Raw genomic sequence first — 13,458 nt, 5'->3', positions numbered from 1 at the left:
GGTCAATTCATTTGGCCGGGGTCAAATGATTGATAATGGTAATGGTCGAGTGAACATCATGAGTAGAGGCGTCCTCCGAGCGTTGAATGGAACGGATTCGATCCTAGACAGATGATTTTGTGTACGACCCCGAAATCTGATCTTTCATCCCTCAGAACCTGGCTTGTTGCGTTGCTCGCTTCCTCATCCATTTATATGAAGACCGCATCTTGTGGGCGCTCGTTCTGGGGAGTCTGCTGATGAGTTATGAGTAGAATCGACATTTCTCGAGAGAATCATCAGGGGATTCACCGCGTTTTTCCTTCACAAAACTGAGTCAGATGTTTACGAGTCTGCGCCGAGGCTCAACTTTGATTATCTGTGATAGATCTCTGGAAGCTCCATAGTAGTCCGGACGGGGGACTGCGAGCGAGCCCGCTCTCAGATGCCTACGATACGTCGGGAATTCTCCGCCCGATTCGAGCGTGTCATCCAACGAGGAATATTCGGTCAGATGAATAGAGCGGCAGTCTCCCCTGGACGCCTAGATAATTATTCAGTTCGAGCATCGATTATTTATCTTCCACAAACAGATAGAGTGATGGCCTTATGCGTGAATGCGTCCGAGAACGGAAGGCTGTGAGAATGGGCGAGGGCGACATTCTTACCTTATCAGCAAACACTGCACAGCTCGGATGGACACCTTCGATAGTACTGACAATGAGTAGATAGATGAGTCGGATTGAGACTCGAGACCCCTGTCTGGAAGTGATAAGCGATCAATGGATCCCATGGGGAAACCTTGTCCGGTCCCAACTTGGGGGTCCCGGGGTGATCAGATTCGGGTCCCTCCCAGTGGGTCGATTCATGCAGTGCGGGCAAGTCCTTGTGAGGCACCGAGGAGCCGTGGGAGTAGAAGCTCTGTGACCGATCTGTGCGGTTCTCCAAGACCCCGTCAATGTTCCGCATCCGGATTCGGCTCTGGCTTCTGGACCATTGACCTCTCGACGGGTCTGGCGGAGTACCCGGGGACTTCGGTTCTTTTCTAACCGATTCGAGGGAAGATTTTGTCCATATCGGGGCGCAGATGCGGGCGAGGACCTACGAATCGTTACCGTCCCCTCGATTACTATACTCTGTATATCATATGGACTAAAAAATCGAGGATTTGCGGAAATAGCCGAAAATTGCGTTCATCACGATGCCCGCGTTCTTCTGTAAACCCCCGTCAGGATGAGTTATATTGAGCGAAGTACGAGCCTGCATGAGAGCCCACCCTGTTTGACTTTTTTTGCGATCCACAAACGGGAATTTCACCCATGCGTTCTTGTGGGATCCCAACAGACATCAACCATCTCTACCAATCCACACTCTGAGGACAACAGAAATATTAGCCGGCCAATGCAGCGTGCCTGCTCGATGCACGGATAAGTTGTGGTATCCACCGCTCGAACAAAGAACACTTATTCGAGCGGAAGAGGCGACTGAAGACATGCTCGATCCAATGCTAACTTTGCTGCGGTCAGGTTGTGCAACTCTCTGGAAACGGCTTTCATGTTGAGCAGTATTCCGGGGTCCGACGAGCTTTCGAAAAGGAGCAATCCTTCCCAAACAGGGAGTATCGATACATTCTATGACGCGGACTCACTTGTTTCACCACAAGGAGATTCAGACCGTTCGTATTCCGGTGCGGGGCTTGCGAAATCCGTCAACATACTACGACACCGGATGTAGGGTCGTTAATATAAAGTTGGGCATTTATGTCCAACGTCTATATATATTTAACGCGAGTCTCGGCTCCGGCGATTGAGACAGCTCCCGGCAAGCGGGCCAGCTAACCAGCCGGCTGACCACCCATCCATTGATGGTCTGATAGCTTCGGCGCATATACCTCTATAAATTTCTCTTCCGACTCAAATTCAGAGCCTTGCTCACTTCAGAAGAGATTCCGTCGTCGCGGATGATTTGTCTGCTCAGCTAAGTGCAAATATTCCAGGGAATCGGCTCTATCTGCAGGTGTCGGAGATGCCGCAGCCGCTATTTCATCGAACAGCGGGAGCCCCGCTTTTCTACACAGACAAGTTTTCCTGCGGCACGCGGAGTGTCCATCGGAAAACAGGGGACTACTCTGGCTTGTGTCTATGCTGAGTCCTGCTCAGTGATTCCAGTGCTCTTCGAAATCGCTCACTGATCACAGCTCGTGTGTTCGGGAGAAGCAATTCCGGCCCATCATGTCAGTCCCCGGTATCCAGCGAAGCATTTTACAGGACCAGGAACACTCTCCTCCGGCCATGACTGGATAATGATAATCGGAGCTTGAGCTCTGCTACTTTTCTTACCCCGAACTAGTCCCCACGACTCGGCAATGCTTAAGAGTTTTTTCGAGCAAGTTTACGGGGAATATGGCGTTTGACATTATCGCAACGCGTCCTAAGCACGCGCGGAGGAACTTAGGGAGGAGGGGAAGGAGGCGTGTGGAGTACAAAGCCTAGAGGTGGTGCTGCCCGAGGAACTGAGCCAGCGCCTTCCTAATGAGCCTTTGAATAGGACCTTCTCCATACGCGAATCGGGAGATAGTCTTTCGTAATGACCTACTCGCAATGAACAGGATGTACTGGATCAATTCAATCACGGAGATCGTTCCTGGTTCTGAAATGGTTGGACATGTACCGTCTGAAGGCCTTGTCTGCGAATATACTGCGGCAATGTTTATTTCGATCGGGGTGATTCAGTCAGTCGAAGAAAGGATTATCTGTCGTTCTGTTGAGCATGGATAACGAGCCGAAAGAGAATTCGCCGCGGCGATCAAGGCTCGATGCTTGGCTATGATTCGATCGCATCCTCTACAGAACCGGAGGGGCCGAACTATTCAGGAATCGCAAAATCCTGTTCGACACATCAGAGAGGAAGCCTTCGTTCGGTTTTTCGGACCCTGGATACAAAAATGTCAATAACTGTCAACTTCGCTGCTGTTCGCTCAATCTTCTGAGCAGTAATCAGGCTTAATCCTTCGGAACTCTATTTTTATGAATCCTCATATTTCTTAATTACAATCACTCTTCATATTCACACAGCGAACCAGCCTTGATTCCAAGCGGTTGCCTCATTAGATAGCGCTTATGCTGTCGCAAGCATGGGGCAGACATCGAGCGAAAGGGAATATTACAGTATCATACAGGCCCTGGCGCTCCGACGCGGGCACCTCATGGAAGAAAGCCGCAATCGCTTCTGAGAGCGGGAGCTCCGAAAGCCCTCCCGACGAGCTCCTTACCAGACGCTTTATTTATTACCGCCGAGTCAATTACAATTTTTAGTACTCCATCTTCACCGTCGTATCTCATGCGAGGTGCCTAGTTTCACAGATTTCATGGGTGTTTGCAATCGCTCTCTCATTCAGGAGCGAGAGAGATTCTCCACGTATCATAATCAATATTCTCCTCGTGTCTCGTGAGAATCGGATGTGCCAGATGTTTTTTCTGACTCCGAGAGCGGAGTCAGACTCCGGCCAGTCAAGTGTCGAGTGACTGGAACGCATTGGGATCTGGATTTGAATCTTCTCTCGAATGCCGACTGTAAGCCGAGATTATTCACGAAACCTTTTGGGACATTTGGCATAACGAGGTCTTGATAGTGATTCGGATGTCTTCCACGAGATCTCCCGCCACTGAGGTTTTGAGAATTTCTTTCAGAGCGTCCACCGATGACTCCACGGACTTGAATTCTGTAAGGAAGGTATTAAACATCGATCTCCACTCGATATCGATACAGTCTTTGCGATCTTATCATAGAAAAAATGATCATGGACATGGCCATCCTGCGATGGGGCTCGATCAAAGGAAGCGTCGGGAGGAAACTCAAAAAGTCGGACACGAAGCATTCTAGACCAAAATAGGGGAGGCTCGACAAACCTCTGGACAAGAGTAGTTTCACGCAGCGTTCTCGCAGAGCTTTCACCCCTAAGAATCCGGCAATCTTCGGGTAGACAACCACGAGATCCTTCGGTGACTCCATCAGCGCCATGACGGTGTCCAGCATGATCTCGGCGAGACTGGTCAACATCAGTCGCTCGACCAATTGTAAACACTTGGAAAAGGTATGAGGCTCTTGTGATGCGCTTACCGAACCCGACGAAATGCGTCCGAATCAGGAATCTAAGAACTTACATCTACCGCTGTCTCCAATACTGGGACACTTCCGCAGCATCGTTTTTTACAGGACAAACAATGGAGAACCATCCGGAGCGGAGTTTCGTCGACTCCTGGAAGTCTCACGAAACTTGATCTGCCTTCGACGAAACAATCAGATCGCAGCATTGCTTCAAAGTAGACCGATTTTTCAATCTGGAATTAAATGTGAGCCGGTTGAGAATGGAAGTCTTGGCCATCCGTCAGAAAGAATCAGGAAAAGGGCGAAATCCATCGAAATGAAGTCGAGAGCCACCCACCAATAGCTTCTTGCTCGCGAGCAGCGAAATTCCGTTGTCCAGTTCGATAGTGACCCCGTCTTCCGTCCCGTTTGAGAGCTGCTCTCGTATGTCCCGACAAACGATATCCGGACTCTGTTGTCTGACCTCTTCAAGCAGGAAATTGCAAGTCCTACCAATTTCTTTCAGCGATTGTACGGCTGTCTTGAAGCGCTCGCTATGCGTCGTAGATTGGCTTTTGGAGTCCTCATTAGAGGAATCACCCGTGTGTTTAGAAAGCTCTTGTGCGTGAGTCTCGATAATGTCGAACAACTTATCTAACGCGCGGCAGTGGAAGAGCAAGTTGAACAAAGTATTTGGTTGGCGCACGATAAAACCGACGGAGAGGGCAGTTTGTTCTTTGCTAGCGTCCGAGGTCGAATCGCCCACGAGGGCTCTGGCCAGCTCTCCAGAGCCGAAACCACTCTCGGCGACAGTCGCAAGCTTCCGGAGAATTTGATGCTCTACCGATGACAGATAGAAACAGCGAGAGCATTCGTTCTCGTCGTGTGGTCTCGCTAGGATCTTCATCCATTCGAATAAACTATTCTCACTTAAGAAATATCTGAAGAACAAGTTGTGTTGACAGATGACCAAAACTACTTTTTCAGCGCGGCTCAATGAAGTGGGAACCGCCGCAATATAGCGGAGCAGAACCCCACAAACCGCCGTGCACTGTTCGGCCAAGAGTTCTATACACCTGGGGAAGGTGTAGATCTCGAATATTCTGAGTACGTGGTCAAGCATAATATCTTTGGGAGCGACCGTTTCTGACTTGGCTCCGATCGAAGCCGTCCTTTTTGAACCTACGGATCGCCACGCTGACTTCTTTTCGGAAGAAATAACTTGGGAGTTGTATCTGCGGATTTGAGAGAAATCCGAGACTGAGTACAGAGAATTCGGTGTCTGAGAGAGAATCCTTCTTGACTTGACCCACCTGCGATGGGAATGTATAAAGCTGAAGCTTTTCTCCTCCTCTTCATCCTCGGTGGATGAGCTACAGTGATTGCTATCGTACACAGGAGAATAAGCTGGATTCTGTAAGATAACGTCACGGCTCCGATTTCATTCATCGCTGGACCTCCAGATCGACTTTATCAACTTCGTCCCTCGTAGAGTTGGAAAAAATAGAGCGCGCATTTCGCAGATCAAGTAGTGAGCCAGGACAGTTACTAAGCGAGTCCGGATCGACTCCTCTGACGGTTTTAACACCACGCAAGGCAATTATTCGTACAGCCTCGACTCCTCCCAGACTGTTTCGCGCCCGCCGATCATCTCGAGAAAAAGTCCCCGACATCAAGTCTCTGATGAACACCCCTAATGTTTAACTTCCGCAATGGGACATCCGCATGCGACCCGAGGCCTCGACAATGTTCTCGAACCCATCGCGTTCAGCTTAAGGGAGGCCCGGGAGAGACTGCTTGTCGCTTCCAATGAGGAATTCGCGAGCTCGAGATTCGGGGGTCCGGGACGCGAAATCCGAGTCTGAATCGAAGCTGTTCCCCGTATGGTTTTGAGCTTGAGGCCGCCCTCGTTCCTCCAAGAGCCTCGAAGTCCCAAAACTAGTAACACGTATACATATCGTCAGATGCCGCCTCATAGGATCGACAGGGATGGTAGCTCCGCGGTCTCCGACACACCCACCTCGTTTTCGTCATCTGTTCTGCATGGACTTGCGCCTTCACTTCCGCTTTGACTCGGACTGCCAGTATTGCTCCTGTTGTCGAAATCGGGCATCACGGGAGATCGGGCTGAACGCGGCGACATACCTCCGGAATAGCCAGGCAGGCCTGTGTAATCACTGAAATGCGAAGTCTTCCTGATAATGGCAGTTGAGCGAGAGAACAATGAAAAATTAAGCGACAAGCGCCCCGGAAGAACACTCGGTAAGGAGAGAGCGATTCCCGACCCGTATTCCTCGGTTCCCATATCATAGTTGAAAGCTAGACTCTTGGCTTGCATAATCTCCAGGTAACTTGGACTGTTCACACAGAACAACTTCGGGCGTTTCGACAGGGGCTCGTCGGTCGTCGCCTCATGGTCGGACCTGTGACATGAATGCGAGAGTTGAATATTTTGCTTCTCATCGTCATTGCAATGTGCGCTGAACGCGATGCAAGGCGATAGAGGATCACTCACCCCAATGATGCTGCTGTGTCGGTATCCGTGTGGCTGAAGGGCGCGTCATGCTCTCCCGACTGATTGGACACGCAGCTAGAGCGATCCGATTGGCCTGTGGTTCAATAACCAATCAGCAAATATGAAACGAAGACCTCCGCTCGTTGCCCGAGCGAAGAGAAACGAAGTTCTCACCGGGCAAAGTAAACCCACCGTCATTCGTCGTTTTTTCCTTATTGCCTTCCTCTTCGACATCTTCGAGTTGATGTTCCTGACAGTTCTGTACCGCATAGTCATCTAAGTATCGCACGAGGACCTCCAGGAGGTTGAGTTTGACAAGCTCTGCCAACGCTGTATCATCATGCCTTTCTCGGGGAAGATAAGAAGAGGAAAATTAGGGGATATTCGAGCACCGGGCTCTCTGTAGACCGAATGGTCGATAAAAATTGGCATGTTAGAGATCCCTTATACTCGCTCAAATGATTCAAATGGAGCGTGAGCGGCACTCACTGGTACTGTAGTAGAGTGTAGGTTGCATAGACCCATAGTTTCTTCCTCTCAGCATCCAGGAGAATATTCACCAATATCGGCAACCCCCCAGAATCGCGGACTCGGATGAGGTTATACGGATCCTTGCACAATCGACAGAGTGTGATGAAAACCTGATTCAATTCTGAAACCGATGATTGGTCGAAGGTGTCCCTAGATTCCGGAATGAACTCTTGAGCTTGATTCGGTCGACTGCATCATACTTACTCCGCGGGGCTAGTTTCCGATCATTGAGACACAGAACGATCTTCGAAATCACTCCTGAGCCCCCCACGTCTGCGAGCATTTCATCGACGTGCCCCATATTGAGCATGGTGAATAGAGCGCCCTCCACTGCTGGAGACATCTCGACCAATAGCGGGAATGCGCCAGAATCTTTCACCTGACAAGGGAAGCGTAACTCCGACTCAGACCGCGACTAGACGGACTCTCTCGGTAGAGTAACTGCGGAGCTCCAGGATTAGGGAGGTAAAGGAGACTCACCTGTTTGGCGCACGCTAAACTGCAGCTCCGCGTTAATTGCTGGAGAGCTTCCGCGCAAGGTCTTCGAAGAGGTTCGGCAACCGTTTGGAGGCATCTTCCGAGAGCCGAGACGCCTGCGGAGTCGATCATGATGGGTGCTTAGTTAGCAGCATTTCGAGATCGGACAAGACTCACCGAGGGAGTATCTCGGACCGAACTTGGGTCGTCCGTGTTGAAAAAGCTCCCGACGAGCGCGGTACCTGACTTCAGGCTCTACCTGCATAACCCATACATGCGATCGGCGGCGTTTTGCCGTACCGAAGGGCGAAGCTATGCGAATAAATTGAGAGGAACATCAGACGTAGAGAGGGAGACTCACCGCCGACTGCCAGTATCGATTCTCTGTGGGCGCTCGTACCGCCTAGTACGCGGAGCGCACGCATAGCCGTAGCCTAGAGTCGGGCGGGAATGTAATTGTTACAACGTTCCCCAACGGAGCCTCAGGAGATGGTGTCCCCTCAGGTGTTCCCCGTTCTCGGGGCCGGGAAAAATCCGGGATCTAAAGCATCGATTGCGAATACTTGCTTGTGAATCTTTTGACTTCGTAGTGTTCAGGAAATCGACGACAGCCAGTATGGACCCCTTAACCTGGTGTACGGCTTGAGCCCCACGTCGCGTCAAGGCGATGTTCGCCAAGGCCCGACATGCTCGGTTCCGGATTGGATCGTCCACTATATTCGTGACGATGCGAACTGCAAGAGAAGTCCATGAATCGAGCTCTGTAGACCAATTAGGTATTGTACAGAGATCCCCGCGGATCTTCATGTTGCGATTATTGGTTTTAGATCCTGCTCACCGAGACTGAGGACGCAACTTGTTTCCAATACATCCGTCCGAATGCCCTCATGAACGAGACAGTTCGCTAAGACACTCAGAGCCAGATCAGCAACTCTTGGCTTCTCGATATAGTGCAATACTGACTCGATGGTTTTTTGATCCTGTAGTTGTTTGATTAGCGATGGGTCCTTCTTAACAGCCTTCGCGACAGCTTGCAAGGATTTCCGGAGATGTGGCAGAGGAAGCTGCCGACTATTTAGCCCACGCAGAAGGTCTTCGAGCTCCGAGGACGGGGAGGACATCTGCCAGAAATCAATCAGACTAGCTCATCGTAAGGTTCCCGGGAGGAATTCAGGGACCGTAGGAAGACCTCGATCTTATTGAGCGCAAGCGTCTATTCGACAAGAGGGCGGGGACATATACGGAGTGAAGCACAACCATGGTTCTTCGATGGCTGGAAGTAGAGGGGGGGGGCAACCACGCAAGGGGATAAATGCAGAGAGACAGTGATAGAGAAGAGAAGTCCGCTAGCTTGAAATCCTCTTGGATCGAACCCAGCATGACTCACCACAGAATCGTAGGAATTCCAAGTCCCTAATGCCGATCGACCGGATAGGGATTCCGTCACCGAAGAAAACGTAAAATTTGTATTCACTCATAATTTCCTCAAAGAATTCGAAATCTGTTTTCTGTCGGCGACATCAGCTGTTCAATATAGTTCCGACCACAACCGCGAGAGGGCGCCGATTTCTTAGTTCGATACGGCTCTCTTAGCTCTCACAGGCGGTTTTCCTGAGTGCTCTCCCAGGTATGGTCCTCAAACGCCCATGTTGTTGAGATACCAACGTAGCAGTCTGATATCATTCAAACGCGTCAATGATCCTTGAGGCCTGGTAGTGAGGAATTTTATTTTCTCACTGCTCCCAGGAGGTCCCTCATCGATAATCACACATTTTGGACGTTTTTGAGCTCACTCAGACTCAGTACCCATCAGTATCTGCTCCACAGGTCTTAGAAATGAGCGGCAGAATACAACGAGGAGGCGCGATCACGCGGTGATGTCACGCGGTCATGTCTCCGATCGCTCTCCTCATCATCAGGCATGATCGTGAATTTCGTTCCGGAACTTAATTCGTTCTCGGTGAGCCGAGTTTCCGATGTTGCCTCCGTTTATATTGCGAGAACGGATTCTCCGCGATGCTCGCCTAGTTTTTCTCATCGCTCATCGCAAGGTAGAATATCCTACCTTGGGGTAAAATAAATTCTCGCCAAGCGAGAAGAGTTTAGGTCTGGCTCATGAAGAGTCTTTTCGATCCCTCCCCGGTCAGGGAAGAGTCGTGAAGATTTCCAGCTGGGAACCGAGCGACCCGAATGAGTGAGCCTCGACAACAACTTTGGACTGTCGCCGCGATTCCAGTACAGGATGCTGCTGCTCCGCCCTCCGATCCCCACCAGGACACACTCGTTCCCTCCTTCGCCAAGAAGATGGCGAGAGACCAGACAGAAATCACAATCCAGGAGCACAACAACACAGAATACAACCTCTCGCTCTAACGTGAGCGATTGGCAGCGTCGTCGTCCGAACGAAGTGTCTTGAATGCTGTGACTGCTGTGCGTGGTTGGCTTGCCTGTTAATATTGCGGTGGTTGTCCGCTTTGACTTGCTTGTGATGATGCTTCGCCTGTAGCACAGAGAAGCCACCGAGGGCAGTCCCATTAGATTCGGGAGAAACTCGACAAGGACAACGCTCCAAAATGTCGACCGGTGAGTGGAAGAGTGAGTGAGTGACGAAGTGAATAGGAGCGAGCTGGACGCAGGGTGTGGAGTGTTCCGGTGGAGCTTTCGCACTCCGGGCTCCACCGATGCGATTTGGGAGATCCGGTTGGGCTTTTAGATCCTTCTTCTGCTGGGTCCCCGCGAATGTTATATCGCGAGAAAGAGAAATATGTACACAGAGTAAGAGCAACCGGCGGCTGCGAAACCATTGCTTTCCGTGGTTTCTCTGACTCGGACTTCTTTTCTCTTGGGACTTTTCGGAAACATTACGCTGAAACTCCACTACCTCTGCTTTTGAGGAGGCTCCGAGCGTGATGGTTTCATCGTCTTCTTATGCTTCCGCCGTAGATAGCGGCAGCGCATCGCGCTTCGAGCTCGGCCTCTGGAATAGCGTTCTTTCTCTGGGCTGGCGAGATCCATGAAGTCTTGATTACTTCCGTATCCCATTCGGCGGGCGTCCGATGGGCTGTTCGTAGCTGTATTCTCTCAATACTCACGTAGGCGTCGCTTTTATGGATCCCTCATAACACGGCCCCTGTCTTCTCTCCGCGGCACGGAAGCTCGCGAGTCGCTTCCAATGTCCGATGTGTCCGCCCTATGACCCGGTCCGCCTCGATAATTAAATATTCTGTTAGAGAGCCATGTGTAGATTGAGAGGTATCTCTATGGTGATTATTATTGGAGAGGAATCGGAGAGAGGGATCAATCATCGGGGAGATAGATTCAGCCCCTATGAACGCCTGTTTTGCAGCAGAAGAACAATACGTCGTCGCAAAATACGATTACACGGCGCAAGGATCCCAAGAACTGGACCTTCGGAAAGGAGACAAGCTGCTGCTTCTGGACGATTCTAAGCATTGGTGAGCCTAAGATTCCGATCGGATCATTTGTCTTATCAGCCACAGCACGGAGATCATGATCGGCGTGAAATCTCCCCATGGCTAGTTACCGAATTTGAATCTCGGGAGGGAGATGATGCTGCGGGAGCTCGGATGATGTCGGAAAGGTCCCATCGATGTGAAACCCTGCCGAATGGAATGTCTCCAGCTCCGGGAAGACGAGTGAAGAAATCATATCTCTCTCAGGTGGAAGGTGCAGAACTCTCGGGGACAGGCAGGCTTCGTGCCCTCGAACTACGTCAAACGCGAGAAACCATCTCTGTTCGACAGTATTCGAAGACGCGTGGCTAAAGACAAGGACAAGGAGAAGTCTCCGAGATCCCGGCCCAGTCCCCCAGGAACTGCAAATAATGGCGGTGCGCATGGGACTCATATTATTGGTATCGAGGAGGCGTCAAATCCTGTAGGCTTTGCAACCGTTAGGTGAGTGCTTGAAAAAGAATCTCGGAAGAATTCCTCCGGCAAATGAACCTTGATCTCGAGGCTCTGAGAGTCTGGAGTGAATAGTCCCCGCTCGAGATTCGGCATCTAATTGACTTCGATTTCTGATCAGGTACAATTACGACGCTAAACAGTCGGATGAGATATCTCTCGTCAAGGGTCAGCGAGTGGCCGTACTCGAAAAATCGTCTGACGGGTGGTGGCGAGGGGAACATCAGGGTCGCTTAGGATGGTTCCCTTCGAACTATGTGAACCTCGTCGGAGAAGAGGGCAAACAAGGCAGCGTCGGCACGGCTAAAACGAACAGCGCGACACTCGAAGCTCCATACGTAAACATCGCGGGGCAAGAGGACGGATACGTGAACGTGAGCCAAGTGGGCGTCAATAGCGCCCCGGTCCTCGATGTTGTCGTCGCTCTCTATTCATTCCAGGCTCAAAATGAAGAAGAGCTCTCGTTCTCTAAGGGTGAACGCCTCGACATCATCGATAAACCCACAGAAGACCCTGACTGGTGGTTGGCAATCAATTCAACCGGCCAATCAGGACTAGTACCCAAAAACTATGTTCAACTCGAGCAGGGCTCAAATGCTCAGAACGGTGCTGTGGCTGATACCCAACAACCGTGGTACTATGGTCAAATAACTCGCAACGAATGTGATGCTCTTCTAAACCAATTCGGAATCGATGGAGACTTCCTCGTCAGGGTGTCCGAAACAAATGTAGGCGATCTTTCCGTTTCCATGAAGGCTCCCGGAAGGAACAAGCACTTCAAAGTGCACGTCGAGGGCAACACCTACCGGATAGGTTGGTCTCTCCCTAGAGTTTCATGAAGTTTCTCCTTTCGATGATCGCCTGCTGTCTTATGATCGCGAGATATGTGTACTTGTGTAAGCGAAACATAAATTCATTTCCTTCCGAAGGTCAACGCAAATTCGGCACCCTCACGGATCTGGTAGAACATTATAAGAAATCTCCTATCTACACCAGTCCACAAGGGGACAAACTGTACCTCATCAAGGCGCTCAAAAGGCCGTAATGCTCTATCAGATAGGATCAGCAACGAGAAAGGAAGTTCAATCGCCTCGCAATCGGACCCGCGATCGCCACCCATCTCCGTATTATTGGCATCAAAATGACGACTGACCGTACACATGAAGTCACTGGGGATTCTGTTTTGTTGTGCTATGCGGTTTCTGTGTCTGTTTGGAAGTTTGTTGTGCTGAAGAGAGCACTCGCTCCGATGCGACGCCATAGATGCACCAGCTCCAGAAATGGAGAAGGATACTTTCGTTTGAGAATCGAACGGAGCGGTCCCCCGCCCTCAAGCAAAAGGAACTAGAGATCTAGGAGTGTACATATTCCCTAAGCCTAACGTAGGCGAACTAAGAGAAATACGATCACGGTCGTGAGCAGTTTTGTAGATATTTCAAATATATCGGCAAAGGTGTCTTGCCGGACTCACGTATTCAGCTTGCTAGCTCAGATACTTCCTAATTATGATCGAATTGTACCAGAAGCGTTCTAATAAGTTATTTATTGTAGCTCCGCTTATGTGTCTTCCGTTATTTATGGATTAAAGATAAATTCATTTAGATAGCCCTCTTGCATTCGCTCACTTGTTTCTGAAGATCTTCATTCGGGGTCGGGGTTTGGTGGATAGACCCCATGACATTGTGGAAAAATGAACGACGAATAGCCGATCTGAGACTTACATTTCAAGCGTTGATCGAACGCGCGAATCGTAAACGATCAAATGCCCCCCGGGTCGTGGAGTCAGGCTCATATGATTTTCCATATATATATATATGATCGGCAAGAAGATTGTGTGTGAACGGGGACTTCCTGATCGAGTCTTTGATTATGTTCGATCGAGTGTTTTCCGTCACAACTGGCGGATGGATAGCTCCGAGGACCGAGAACACTCCCCTAGCGTTG

General features: G+C 50.3%; 2 protein-coding genes across 2 annotated transcripts; one reads left to right on the top strand and one right to left on the bottom strand.

Annotated features, from left to right (window-relative positions):
- Nucleotides 1-3,137: 3,137 nt before the first annotated feature.
- Rnb (BTB/POZ domain-containing protein Rnb) lies at nt 3,138-8,709 on the bottom strand. The gene is made up of 14 exons (XM_029112625.1): nt 8,427-8,709; nt 8,156-8,322; nt 7,950-8,022; nt 7,592-7,704; nt 7,302-7,490; nt 7,070-7,221; nt 6,755-6,924; nt 6,581-6,674; nt 6,351-6,488; nt 6,086-6,242; nt 4,424-5,479; nt 4,143-4,319; nt 3,888-4,062; nt 3,138-3,700 (listed from the first exon to the last, which is right to left on the bottom strand). Exons 1-14 carry the CDS (start codon nt 8,707-8,709, stop codon nt 3,567-3,569), a joined length of 3,078 nt encoding a protein of 1,025 aa, XP_028968458.1. The 3' UTR covers nt 3,138-3,566.
- A 1,334-nt stretch (nt 8,710-10,043) lies between these two features.
- Nucleotides 10,044-12,886, top strand: LOC100906816 (cytoplasmic protein NCK1). The gene is made up of 5 exons (XM_018641075.1): nt 10,044-10,171; nt 10,935-11,043; nt 11,269-11,505; nt 11,636-12,327; nt 12,444-12,886. The coding sequence occupies exons 1-5, from the start codon at nt 10,162-10,164 to the stop codon at nt 12,557-12,559; spliced, it is 1,164 nt and encodes a 387-aa protein (XP_018496591.1). The 5' UTR covers nt 10,044-10,161; the 3' UTR covers nt 12,560-12,886.
- Nucleotides 12,887-13,458: the final 572 nt, after the last annotated feature.

Source organism: Galendromus occidentalis, unplaced genomic scaffold (assembly GCF_000255335.2).
Source record: "Galendromus occidentalis unplaced genomic scaffold, Mocc_1.1 scf7180000077522, whole genome shotgun sequence".
NCBI lineage: Eukaryota > Metazoa > Arthropoda > Arachnida > Mesostigmata > Phytoseiidae > Galendromus > Galendromus occidentalis.
This window is presented reverse-complemented; position numbering and strand designations above follow the sequence as displayed.